Genomic DNA, 14756 nt, shown 5'->3' with positions numbered 1-14756 from the left:
CAGACAGGGATGTATGATTCATCACTCCATAAAAATGTTTCCACTGCTTCAAAGTTCAGTGGCAGCATGCTTTACACCACTCCATCTGACGATCGGCATTGCGCTTGGTAATGTGAGGCAAACATGCAATTGGTTAGCCATGGAAGCCCATTCCATGAACCTCCTGGTGCCCGGTTTGTGTGCTAGGATTAATGGCAGAGGAAGTTTGTAACTCTGCAGTTAGTGAGTGAAGAGAGAGTTGGCTACTTTTACACACTATGCACCTCAGCGCTCGGCAAGCCTGCTCTGTTCTATTACGTAATCTACCATTTCGTGGCTAAGTTTCCTAAAAGCTTCCATTTCGCAACAATACCACTTACAGTTGACCATGAAATACCTAGCAGGGGACTTCAAACGTCTTTAAAGTACAAACCGGAGTGAGACAGGGCTGCCTACTCTCGCCCTTCCTGTTCCTGTTAGCCATAGACTGGGTCATGAAGACATCCACTGACCAGAAACGAAATGGCATACAGTGGACACTATGGAAGCAGCTGGACGATCTAGACTTTGCAGATGATCTGGCTTTTCTCTCTCACACCCAACAACAGATGCAGGTAAAGACCAGCATTGTGGTGGGAAACTCAGCGTGCCTGGGTCTGCACATTAATAGAGGGAAGAGCAGGGTGTTAAAGATAAATGCATCCAACGATACACCCATTATAGTTGAAGGTGATGCTCTGGAAGAGGTGGATAGCTTCACCTATCTTGGCAGCATACTGGACAAGCAGGGAGGAACGGATGCAGATGTCAGAACCCGCATCGGCAAGGCAAGGGCAGCCTTCCATCTTCCTTTGGAGATCCAATGGAATTAGCACCACCACCAAGATCAAGGTCTTCATCACAATTGTGAAGCCAATCCTATTGTATGGAGCAGAAACCTGAAGAACCACAATAACCACCATGAAGAAAATCCAGGTCTTCATCAATACTTGCCTCAGGACAATCCTCAAGATTAAACTCCTGCCCTTGGGGAAGGACTAGCTCCCCGATCTGGAAAGAGCATTCCACCCTTTTCTGGCTGAGGACCATGGTCTCGGATTTGGAGGTGCCGATTCTCATCCCAGCCGCTTCACACTCAGCAGTGAACTGTCCCAGTGAGAGCCGAAGGTCACAGTCCTATGAAGCCAACAGAACCACATCATCTGCAAAAAGCAAACACCTAATCCTGAGGTCAACAAACCGGACACGCTCAACGCCCTGGCTACGCCTAGAAATTCTGTCCATAAAACCTATGAACGGTATCGTTGACATAGGGCAGCCCTGACGGAGTCCAACCCTCACCGGAAACGAGTCTGACTTATTGCTGACCATGCGGACCAAGCTCTGACACCGGTCATACAGGGACTGAATAGCCCTTATAAAGTAGCCTGGCACCCCATACTCCCGGAGCACTCCCCACAGGACTCTCCCAGGGAACACGGACAAATGCCTTCTCCAAGTCCACAAAATACATGAGTACTGGTTAGGCAAACTCCCATGAACCCTCCAAAACCCTGCAGAGAGTTCCACGACCAGGGAATAAACCACACTGCTCCTCCTGAATCCAAAGTTTGACAATCCGACGAACCCCCTATATAAAGGTTCATCTCCAGAACCTCCGAATAGACCTTACCAGGGAGGCTGAGGAGTGTGATCCCCCTATAGTTGGAGCACACCCTCCAACCCCCTTCTTAAAGAGGGGGACCACCATCCCGGTCTGCCAGTCCAGAGGCATTGCCCCGATGTCCATGCGATGCTGCAGATGTGTGTCAACCAGGACAGCCCCACAGCATCCATAGCCTTAAGGAACTCTGGGCGGATGTCATCCACCCCTAGGTCCCGGCCACTGAGGAGCTTTTTAACCACCTCAGCGACCTCCGCCCCAGAGATAGGGGAGTCCACCCCCAAGTCCCCAGACTCTGCTTCCTTGTTGGAAGGCGTATCTACGTAGGCCAGATATGACCTACGTATATCAATCAAAGAGGCCAAAAGACAATACAAGCAGAGGCTGGAGGATCACTATGCCAACGGTGACAGTCGGCGCATGTGGCAGGGCTTACATCAAGTCACAGATTGTCAAAATAAAAACAGGGAGGAAATGATTGTCTGAACCTCGCTACCTGGTGAACTGAATGACTTTTATGCTCGCTTTGAAGCTCTCAGCGATGTGCCACAGAGTTATGGGCTGCAAGTTGGAGATAAACAAGATCCCTCTTTCACGGTCTCATCAGGAGATGTGTACGGGACTATGAGAAGAATAAATCCAAGGAAAGTGGCTGGACCTGACAGCATCCCAGGCCGTGCACTCAGAGCTTGCTCCTTAGTATTAGCGAACATCTTTGCAGACATTTCCAATCTATCCCTTACACAGGCCATAGTTCCCACCTGTCTCAAGGCAACAATCATCATACCAAAGAAAAAAACTGTGACATTTAAATATCTTGGTGTTCACTTGAGTGATGACCTTACTTGGTCTCACAACATCAATCAGCTGGTGACGAAGTCTCAACAGTGTCTGTACTTCCTAAGAAGGCTAAGGAAATTTGGAATGGCAACCAGAATTCTTAAAAACTTCTACAGAAGTACTATTGAGAGTATTATCACCAGCAACATCACAGTTTGGTTTGGGAACTCAACTGCAAAGGACCGGAAAGCCTTGGAAGGAGTGGTGAGAATTGCCCAAATCATTATTGGAGCAGGGGGCGGCATGGTGGTGCAGTGGTTAGCACTGTTGCCTCACACCTCTGGGACCCGGGTTCGACTGGGTTACATGTGTGTGGAGTTTGCATGTTCTCCCCATGTCGTCGTGGGGTTTCCTCCGGGTACTCCGGTTTCCCCCCACAGTCCAAAATCATGCTGAGGCTAATTGGACTTGCTAAATTGCCCGTAGGTGTGCATGTGTGAGTGACTGGTGTGTGAGTGTGCCCTGTGATGGGCTGGCCCCCCATCCTGGGTTGTTCCCTGCCTCGTGCCCATTGCTTCTGGGATGGGCTCCGGACCCCCTGCGACCCAGTAGGATGGGCGGTTTGGAAAATGGATGGGTGGATTATTGGAGCAGCTCTACCATCACTGGAGGATATCTACCACTCCAGAGTCATCAGGAAAGCCCATAGTATCATTAGAGACAATAGCCACCCTCAGCATAGACTGTTCACACTACTGCTTTCGGGCAGGCGCTACAGATTGAATAAATTTGGTGAACCACCAGATTAAAGAACAATTTTTATTCACAGGCCATCACTTCACACCAACTATCTCTTCAATGATTCACACCCACTATCTCTTCCCCCCTCATAACACTGACTTTGTCAGGACAATTACCCTTTGACCAAGTAGAACCATAATCACTCTCCACCCATGCACACACACACACAGACACAGGACTATTTCTGCAAACTCTGTACACCACATAGGCCAGTCTCTGAACTTTATATTCAATTCAGTTCTTATTTAATTGCTCTTTTGCACAATATTGTAAATTATTTCTTTGCACAATAGCTTTTTTTGTAATGCACACTGTATTGTCACTCTATGTTTAATGTTCTATGTTTAGGTCGATGCGACAGTACCTGTGGAGTAAGACTTTCATTGTACGTGTAACTGACTGTTTTTACCATGCATATGACAATAAATTTCTTAATCTTAATTATTATTATTAGTCTAAGATTATGAAATGACTTTTCTCATGAAGTCCGAATGGGTAAATAAGACTTATTAACTCATGAATAAAAAAATTGCAATTATTTACAATGTTTTACTTTTTAACAACTTGTGTTGCATAATTTCTTTTCATCCTATGTACTTTATGGAGAGAGACTGCTTGCCACCCTACCACTGCAAATAACTTGGTGTCAGTTTCGCAGCAATACTTTCACAAAATAGAATCTATTCAGTCGGCTTGTAACACAATATTGGACTCTAAAGACCTGGGATTAAGGAAAATGTTTTGTAGTGCTTTCTCTTATATAGAGCCCCCTCCGATTTCTCACTTCCTGAGCCAGACAGCAACACAAGTTAGAGGGGACCAGAAGAACTGGAGGTGAAGCTGATCAGCAAGTAACAATTTGCCCATATGGCTAAAACACATGCATTGTATACATGCATTATGGGATAATTAACCATAACTTCTATCATACTATAATTTTAAACTAAATACTGAACTCTTGAAGGTAACCGCATATATTTTACCATTTTTCTTGATTCATTTGGCGTGTCTCAAATGACAGTTAGTTTTTCTCGATTGCTTTGTAACATTTGATGAAAAATACTTAACATAATCAGAACTACAGTATAGGAGCATTTGTCAAAACAATTCATGCATATAGCATGACAGCAAGGTTAATCTGCAAAAGACCATAAGTTACCTAATAGAATTAGCTCCTCTCTCAAAAGCAAATAATTTTGTCAAATTAGCCAGTGCCACCAAAATTAAAAGTACAATCAGTACAGCATAGTACAATTGTTTTAACCAAGAGAGTCAAAATGCTTAGCTATGTTGTCAAAATGTCAGTCTGTGTTCCTGAGCTGCAGAGTTCTGAATGATAGTCATGCTTCACTTTCACAGTCATTGGGTGATCTTTCTTCTTTAGTAAACTAATACTCTACATTACAGTATGTAAAGCTCAGTGGCATTAGAAAGCACTCACATACATATGTAACTTTTCCAGATCTCAAGACAGTACAATAGCAAACAAAAACATCAGATACTATAACTCAAAAACAGGATAATAGCAATACAAGAACAAAATGACAATAAAATGTACTATGGGAAACAAAACCACAACAATGGCATACACTGTAATTTATGACATATTTTTGAATCATTTTGAAAGTCTGATGATTTGAAAATTTGTGTGAAACAATGAGAGATGACATTCTGCTTTGCATAAGTGCCATTATAATGTGGGGACTCTTATTTTGACATGAATAAATATCAGTTTGCTAAAAAAATTATGATCAGTCAATGTCAGTAAGAAAGTAGGAAATGATTATCATTCGGAATTGTGGAACTGTTGGAAATTAAAATGACATTTTGAAAAATTTTACTAAGCATATTTACTCTCACGGTAAAACGATTGTACCATGAGAGTGCTGTGTTGATTGTATTTTCCATTTTGGTGGCACTGAATAATTTCATAGAACTATTTGCTTTTGACACATGAGTTTGTTTTGGTGAAGGTGCTATGTGCTTAACCTGTTATGCAAAATCAAGCATAGTCATGAGAATGTTAAATATGTTTCATGAAATGTGCAATTGAGAAAAACTAATACAATCTCTTAACTGATTCACTTTCACTTTTAAGAAATCTAGTTATGGGCAGCACCCTTCAAACACATTATAGACATGAACTGTCTGATAAATAGTTAAGTCGCACTGAGAATATATAGGGGACATTCCAAACACTCTTCTAAAACTCTTCTCAGGTTGCACTTGGCTGCTTGAATGATTATAATTCTAGCTTCATCTGCAGATAGCGTGCCTCTCAACACCTCAATCCTCCATGCTGATCTTATCTTCTATTTACTGCGCAACGTGCATTCCTGCTGTTAAGGAGGGGTAATAAAACAACACTAAGGAGGAACACCTGGAATTTTATTTGTTCAATTTGTTCAGCAAGTCCATCAGTCTGTAAACATTTTGATCAATTTATTGTCTTGTTATAAGATTTATTTAAAATAAACAAATGGTTAATTGAAACACGTTAAGACACAACGATTGATGGACTTCTACTGAAGGAAACAGACCAACAAACAGGCTTAGTCATGGAATTGTTAGCAGTGAATGAACCGATATTACAATAACATATAATAGAAATTGGAAGGCTTCATTTAATTTTCTATAATATATGGCACCATTTCACATTATATGTGATGGAAAAAAAGTTACTATTTTCGTTAAACAGAGAAAAATAATGTGAATTCATGCAATTGGGAGCAGTGTGCAGAACCTCAGTATTGTTTGCCCCAACATAAATATCGTTTCCACTTTGACCGAGTAACAAAGTTACAATACCCTGTTAGGAATCTAATCTCTAAAATAATAGATTTCAGAACAGACTTTAGTTCCAGGGGAGCATTTAATTCAAATTGTATGAATTAAATGTGTTTCAAGAATATTCCAAAGTGTAGATGCAGGGCCCTTAGAACTGTGTCCTTATGCAAGGTACTTATTCTGAATTACTTCTGTAACATGCCCTGTTGTCTAAATGGATGAACAATGAAAAGTGTGTGTAGATCACTATTGACAAAAATCAACTAAGCAATTAAATATTACAGTGTTATACAGTCCTGTTCTGCTAGTCAAAGGTTTTATGTGACATGAATCATTTTTCAAAATAATTTATTTGGTGATTTAATTCTACAGCTTTGGCACCCAAACTCTGTCAGCTGAAATCTGCAAACAGAAAGAAAATTGAAGGGTATATTCTATGGAAGGGGTCAAAAGAAAAGACCAAATTACTTTCAGTCTTGCAGTGCATAGGGGTTCATTTCCTATTCATTACGACTGGTACTGATGGGAGTGAGAAATCCCCTTCTAAACACAACTTCAATAAATGTATGGTTCTCAGGTTCAGACGTGACTTAATTGCTCTTTTATGTCCTAAAGGTGTTTGTGATGCAAGTGCATGTTTGCCCACCAGTAACTAAAGTATTAAGTTCATTATTTGAAGTTCCATTCTCTTTTCTGAATGAACTAATCTTCTAATTAGTATATTTATAAAGCACAATCTTAATATACTTAATAACTATGTGCCATTTATCCTCATGATAACTCTGTGAGGTTGATAATTAATGTTTGGAATTGATAAATATCTCATTTTCAGAGTTTTATAGGTGATATACTCAATTATAGGAGTAAATATACAATTCTAGCAAATTATACAGACATGACTAATGGATACAGACTGCTTCACCCAGTATGAATGACTGTGATTATGGGAACATATCTTGTAAAGAAAATTATTTTTTAAAATAAAAACGAAGCCTTTAAATTATTTTACTCTAGCACAACATTTTTCAAACATATCTCATTATAATGTATTAAACCCCATTCCTGCCAGCATGCACAATGTCTCACTCCGAAAAATCATTCCTCCTGCTGATTTATATTAGGACTAAACTTTAATGAGAAAACTAACCTGGCATCTGAATGTCTGGCTGACCTCTGAGCTCTCTGCAAATCCTGAATTAATTAAAGAGTGAAATCCTCTGACATAGAATCAGATTTGGTGTCTTTTTCTCTGTGAAACAAGGGGATTAGAAGACTTCACTCAGTAAAAAAGGTTCAGTTTTCAAAACGGTAGCTATATTTTTTGTGGACATGTAACAGGTTAAATGTTACCCATGTAAAATACATATGTATGTATGTGTGTCTATATATATATATATATGTATCTCTGTATATGTATGTGTGTGTACAGATAGATAGATAGATAGATAGATAGATAGATAGATAGATAGATAGATAGATAGATAGATAGATAGATAGATAGATAGATAGATAGATAGATAGATAGATAGATAGATAGAGTAAAACTCCACTGGAAGAGATACAGCTGTATAGTAGCTGCAAGTCAAAGCTCACTAACAGGTAGTTTCTAAACACAATAAAAGTATGGCCTTAGTGACTACTGCAGAGCTGAGTTAGTGCCTCTGTTGACCAGCCTCTAGAAAACTGTTGGTTGTGAGTTTCCACAAGCTGGAAATTGTGGCAAGGGTGCTATTCAGAAGTGAGTTGAATCCAAAAATGCTACACACTGCTGTGTAACATGGTGTAGCCTGTCATCTCATAGGAGCCAATAAGTCTGATAATGCATCAAGGAATCTGAGGCCTTTTTGCAAAACCAAACTCTCCCTAAAGTGCAAATACCTTTCTCTCATGATGCTCCCATGTCCCAAGATGATATTGTCCTCATCAACATTGTTAAAAAATTTCAAAAGTGTTTCAAAAGTTTCACGAACACCAAGATGGAGCCAAATGTTTTCCATGCCTGTACCAGATCATTTATAGGAAATCTGGAGTTGAGAATGTAAAACATATGTGTAAAAATGGAGGTCACAGTATCACAATCCACACAATTCAGGACTTGCATATATATAAATTCTGTAGTCATTAAATCTGCTAGCAATGTTAGCAACAGAAGATTAATGATAGTATGGAGAGATAAATGCAGGCTATTTCTAGCTTCCACTGTTTCAACATAACTAATTAATTAATGTATATGATGTAGTTAATGGGGGGGGGGCATGGTGGTGCAGTGGTTGGTACTGTTGCCTCACACTTCTGGGACCCGGGTTCAAGTCTCCACCTGGGTTACATGTGTGTGGAGTTTGCAGGTTCTCCCCATGTCGTCGTGGGGTTTCCTCCGAGTACTCCGGTTTCCCCCCACAGTCCAAAAACAAGAGGCAAGAGACTTGCAAAATTGCCCATAGGTGTGCATGTGTGAGTGAATGGTGTGTGAGTGTGCCCTGCGATGGGCTGGCCCCCCATCCTGGGTTGTTCCCTGCCTTGTGCCCATTGCTTCCGGGATGGGCTCCGGACCCCCTGCGACCCAGTAGGATAAGCGGTTTGGAAAATGGATAGATCTAGTTAATTATTCTTGGTCTCTAGAATAAAATTAAATCTTAACAAAGACAGGATTGCTAAGGCAGATGAGGCAAAGCAGCATGATGACAAAACGCGAGATACATGTTTTTTTCTTGAGGCAGAGACTCGGTGTGGCTGGATGGTACTCCCATCAGCTAACCCAGCATTTCCTTGCTCCTGCCATTTTGGCACTGTTTTCCCACTCTTCAGCTACAGTGGCCCAAAACGCATGGATCCTTTGGTCCAGGGACTGGATCACTTACTGTACTGTTACTCTTCTGTTATCAAATATTTGTTAGCTGCACAATACAGACAAAACTTACAATCTAGTCCCAAAAATCCCCCAAATGTGATTTCAGGCATAAGCAGTGTGACTTTGGGGGGGGGGGGGGGGGCAGGCATGAAACACTCAATTCATTAAAAAAAAACATACTATACTGCGATTAGTATTAGATTTTCTTATATAAAAAAAAAAAACCATCAATCAAGTCAAAGTAATAGAATTAGTTAATACATGAATGATTAAAATTTATAGTAAATGTAGACAGTTACAAAGACCATCATTTAGTGGGCTGTACTGGGCTGTAAGAAAACATTGTTCAAGACATCAAAGTAGTACAATTAATAAAAAGTTCAGTGATTAAAATTTATAGTAAAGAAAATGTAAACAGTTACAAAGAACACCATTTATACTTCTGGAATTTCACTGATAATTTCACTTCACCTTTTTCCTGATTCTCTCTTTCTGGAAAATAAAATAAACACATATTATTACTAAAGACAGCTTCATAGATCTTGGTTAATTCTTCATACCATGAGATGCCTGAAAAGCATGAATATTTCAGTACAGGGGTTAAGTCAGGGGATACACTAGGATACACTAGTCCGTTTCCTCATCGACGACCAGGCAGTAAATGTGTACAGCTTTTCTTTGTCTTTTGAAGGAGAAAGAGAGACAAGGAGTAATGGTCCTGCTCTCATGGGTTTTTGGATTTTTAGTGTTACTAGTATAAACAAATAGTTTTTGTTTAAAGAGCAGACATATGTTTACTGTTTTGCCACACCAAATAAGTTTTCACTGAGATGAAAATATATCAGTACTGGAGATAGGCTACAGGAATTTTGCATACAGAGCTACTTATTTCATAAAAGTCTAGAAGAATCCCAGTGAAAACTGAATATTTTTTATTGGAGTTGTAAAATGTTTCCAAACTAAAGCCCTTAAATCTTGATTTCTATTATACAGTGGTACTTTATTATACAGTGGTACTGGAAAAAAAATAGAGAGAGAGAGAGAGAACATTCTGTTATAGCGGTACCTTTCAGTGATAGGTAAATATGTTTGTGATGGTTTTTAACAGTCACATATCTATACAGAAAATTACAGTACTTCATTAATAACAAAATTTAAGTAACTCCTATTTAAGTGTTATATTCTCCATTCACACGTAGTGGCAACTGCATGTTGTATGTTTACAGAACAAGCAAAGAAGTTCATCGCGTGGCATCACGAAATGTACATAAACATTTTAGGCATATGAAAATAATATACAGCATAATAAAAAAAAAACATTTTCGAAATTACTGAATTGTTTTAATGTTAATTATTTCATTTTTCTGGGGGGATGTTTTGTGGTTCTTTTCCGTGTTTTGATCGTCTTTCGAGCGACCAGCCAGCCAACAAGCGTATGCTCAGTTGTACTGTTTTATTTAATTTAGCATTATTTGTGTGTGATTAAGGTTATTTTAATTTAAGTCTATATTCTTTGTCACAGAAAAACAAAAAAAAATACAAAATGCAGTGTTTCTGAGGTTTGAACAAATTATTTGTATTACATTATGTTAAATAGGAAAAATTGATTCAGGTTGCAAACTTTTCGGTTCGCGAACTGAGTCCTCAAACAAATTAAGTTCGTGAATCGAAGTCCCACTGTAGTTTCATTTTTATATTCTCCATTATGTTTTATTTACCTAAAAGTCACACTTAAGTCACCATCTTGTCTACCCTAGGAATGGTGAGAATGGCCCTCATGACCTTGTTTTACCTCAGAAGTATGGGTTTGAAGTGTTACAGAAACTCTAGCTCTAGGACATAGCCTGGGAGTTTTGAAAAAGATCCATCAACTAGTTTTAGAGTTACTGTGTTCTTAAGCTGCAGCTGCCATTTCCTTCCTTTGCCACCACATAGTGCTGCTGCTTCAATTTTGGTATGAATTGTCTCAAAATGAAATCAGGTGTTGATCTTCATCCATATAATATTTTAATGTTTTTGAGATTTCACTTTCACAGTCTTACCGTCACCCTACACTTTGATACATCTAACCAGTGTTGCTTCAGTTTTGATTTGATTTGTCTCAAAATTTTATATCTCCAGATTCACCCATACAGTTTGTCTCCAAAGGTGGAAAAAAGCGAATACCTTTTCAGTTAGCACACTAAGGAAAAAAGTATGACAGTGATGGCAGCAGACCAGTACCTAAACAACATGTATTCCTCATCTTGGGAATACAATTAAATTTATGCTGCATTACAATAAGCACAAAATGCCTGTGACAAGCTTTAGAAAGATAATATAGGCTGGTATATTTTAAAAAGGCACAGAATACATACATAAATGACTGTACAGTTCTTCAGTATTGTTGTAATTGGCTGATATGTCTATCAGATATTTTCTGGCCCTGTACCGTATGTGTGGTTCATTTGAAAGGATTGAGGTGAGGCAAAGCAATATTGAACAAATGAAGAAGGCATTTAAGAGAGAGAGAGATAGTTTTCTTGTCATATGAACAGAAATCAAGCCATGTCGATGTACAATGAAATTGCTGAGTTCAACTGTCAACCTCAAAACACGGCAAACTAAGCGAAAACATGCGTGCATTTTAAAGGGTTGCTTTATTTTCTATTATACATTTAGATTCTTCATATGACAGGGGCAGCATGGTGGTGCAATGGTTAGAGCTACTGCTTCACACCTCTGGGACCATCGATCAAGTCTCTGCCATGGTTCCATGTATGTGGAGTTTGCATGTTCTCCCCGTGTCGTTGGGGGTTTCCCCCCACGGTCCAAGAAGATGCTAAGGCTAACTGGAGTTACCAACTCGGTTTCAGAAAATGGATGGATTCTTTTTATGACGAAATGAAAGTTAACTGTTCTAAGGACGTTGCTGAAGTCGGGCCTCTCAGACATTGCAGAAACCCATCCATAATTCTTTCTTGGGCACTGACCCATCCTTTTGGATGTAGTCAGAAAAAAGCCGTGTTTAAGACATGGGGATGAATGAAAATGAGAAAAATCCAACACTAGCATGATCAACGCTAAAGAGTTTAAAATTTCCATAGAGCTCTGCCACCAGAATGTTTATGTAAGACATAAAGCTTATTATCAGGCAGTGCCTACTGGTGAAGTCATAGTGTGCATCCACACCATCAGCAACACTGCATTCCTGACACCCTCTGCTGGACTAAAGAAGTAATTATCATACCTCCCTAAGGGTAGCACCAGAACGCAAACACAATGAGTGAGATTTTGACTCTTGGGAGGGATCTGGAAGCTGGTTCATTGAAATAAGCTCAGTGCAATAAGGTGTGGCACAAAACCCCAGATGATTCCACATGTCCAAACATTTCCCAGTCTGATAGATTTTGAAGGCAGTCTCTAATTCCCTGAGTATCTAGAATGAGTGATGTGGTGTATGCTTGTGTGCGAGCAGTGATGTGGAGAACCGTGATTTTTACATTTACATTTGCACTTATTTATTCAGCAAATGCCTTTGTCCAAAGCAATTTACTAGTTAGGCAAATAACACATTGCAAACATAAAGGTGTCAATCAGTCAACTAAGCACAAGTGAATACCCAATTGTCAAAATCAAAAGACAAAAGTAAAGTGCAACACTAAGAGCCTTTAGGGAACAAAGAGTAGCGTAGGCTTGTAGAGGTCTTTCTGCAACATATGGGTCTTAAGGCATTTCTGGAGGGTTGACAAGGAATTTGATGAACAGATGTGGTTCGGCAGCTCATTCCACCATCGAGGGACCACACATGAGAAACATCTGGAGTGACACTTCTCATGTGATGGAAGAATCTCCAACTGGCATTGGCTTACTGACCAAAGAGTGTGAGATTGGAATTGCCAGGATGATACTAGGTTCATGGTCCTTTTGATCTGTGATAAGGGCTGTAGATACTTTTGAATTGAGATTTTGTGAAGTGTTTCCATTAATGTTTTTTGGCCTCCATGTGGTTTAGCTTGTGAGTAGTAGGCACATTGATAGAGTGTCTCAGGGTGCCTGAAGCTGTGTAAAACCAGTTCTACACTGACATCTAGTGGTATCTATCTCCACTACAGACAGCCAAGGTTTGAGTGTGTCAAGATAGGAGTAGAGGTGAAGCTGTCTTTGTGGGTGTCAAACACATTCTATGCATCTGCTATTTAGGTGGTTCAAGAGGGTGGTGATGGGAACATCAATAAAGCTGAAAGCACTGAGAGAAATTGCTGAATCCTAGAAACTGCTGCAACTCCTTGACAGATCTATGAGATTGTTGTTGGGGGAAGGGTTTACTCCTATTAGAAACTAGATAAAAAAAGATCACATTTCTCTATAGTTTTCTTTCTCTAGTAGTCAGTGTTTATTCAACATAGGATTTCAGTAGTCATGACTAAAGAGTATACTACAATGTCATACAATAATAAATTGGTGGAACGCTGGTAGTGCCAAAGGTCATTGTTAACAAAGGATTCTTCTTCTAATTTGAGAAGAAAGTGAGCATATTGGTATGAAACTGGGATTCTATTTTGGAAGGAAAGACAAATATGTAAGCAAAACAGAACCAGACAAGCAACTAGAATCAGGGCAACTTGATTGTGTAAACTACTGAAGAAAATAGTTTTGAATGACATGATATATCTGGTGGGGGCGGCACGGTGGCGCAATGGTTAGCACTGCTGCATCATAGCAAGAAGGTCCTGGTTTGGGTCCTGGGTTCTTTCTGGTGGAGTTTGCACGCTCTCCCCGTGTTCACGTGGGTTTTGGCCGGGGCTTCACTTTTTGACTCAGTTTCCCTACCATGACAACTGGTCAGTGGAAAATGCCATCAACCGGACCCTCTACTTTGTATCTGGATCTGGAAACACCAAACATGTGTGCAGCCATCCTGTTCATGGACTTTAGTTCCAAAAAAAGCAGGGTCACACAGTCTCTGGAGTAATTGGGCGTTAAGTGTCTTGTTCAAGGGCTTAACAGTGAAATCAAAATGAATTTTCCTTTGCTGTGTGAATTTCCTCTTAGAAATAAATTTCCTCTTAGATAAATAAAGTATATCTTACCTTTTTGTGTTGATGGAAGATAGCATTTTTTTGGAGCATGAATTCTAAGGAGGATGGATTGACTACATTCAAAAAAATCTAAGAGAGAAATGTTAACAAAAGCAACAAAACTGACCTACTGAGGCAAGCACCTTCTACCTATATATAAATCCAGATGTCACCATTGCTGATTGTCAGTGTGACTTACTGGGTTATTACTAGATCACAGTAGGAGGACAATTCCTTTGGCAAGTGTATTAACATTTTTCATATTGCTTATCCAGTACACTTTAATTTATAGCTGGGTGAAAAACCTCTTTAATTTCATGTGGGCTATTGTGGGATTAAACTAAAGGTTTAATGTAATGTGGAACTGTATCTAACAGGAGAGTTGTCTAGACATGCAAAGAACACTAATAAAAAAAATCACTGAGGTTTGTTTGGGAGTATTCCAGTTGAACAAACACCTGACAGATGGTAGTACTGGACTGGAGCCAATCAACACATATTTCATGGTTTAATAAATTGCATTTAGCTCAGATTTCTGTGTACAATTGCAAATAATATTTTGTATTTGACAAAGTAAAATTTTACAAAAATTTCATTATTGAATATTTGTATGAAGGTCAAAAGATCACTGGTCAAAGTGAGATGTGTCCTACACCGATCAAGAATCTGGATGATTAAATTAGAATTCTGGTGATGGGGATTGCTAACGAGAGCTCAGTTGTGGTGAAACAGATGCATTTTCTACGTTTAACAAATAAAGCTCAGAGAAAGTATTTTTTTCATGTTCTGTCAGGTAGGTTTCATGATTTTGACTCATTCTGTAGCAATTTCTTCTGTT

At 39.4% G+C, this 14756-nt stretch overlaps 2 protein-coding genes across 2 annotated transcripts in view; one reads left to right on the top strand and one right to left on the bottom strand.

The window, feature by feature from the left end:
* Positions 1 to 14756, bottom strand: part of ap5b1 (adaptor related protein complex 5 subunit beta 1) — a 135310-nt gene that overhangs the window by 94699 nt on the left and 25855 nt on the right. The gene's annotated exons all lie outside the window — the stretch shown is intronic.
* Positions 5250 to 14756, top strand: part of vamp3 (vesicle-associated membrane protein 3 (cellubrevin)) — a 45730-nt gene continuing 36223 nt past the window's right edge. Inside the window, exon 1 of the mRNA XM_049021676.1 lies at positions 5250 to 5254. Coding sequence (XP_048877633.1) covers positions 5253 to 5254 — 2 coding nt within the window. The 5' untranslated portion in view covers positions 5250 to 5252. The remainder of the gene's footprint in view (positions 5255 to 14756) is intronic.

This window comes from Brienomyrus brachyistius, chromosome 8, assembly GCF_023856365.1.
Source record: "Brienomyrus brachyistius isolate T26 chromosome 8, BBRACH_0.4, whole genome shotgun sequence".
NCBI lineage: Eukaryota > Metazoa > Chordata > Actinopteri > Osteoglossiformes > Mormyridae > Brienomyrus > Brienomyrus brachyistius.
This window is presented reverse-complemented; position numbering and strand designations above follow the sequence as displayed.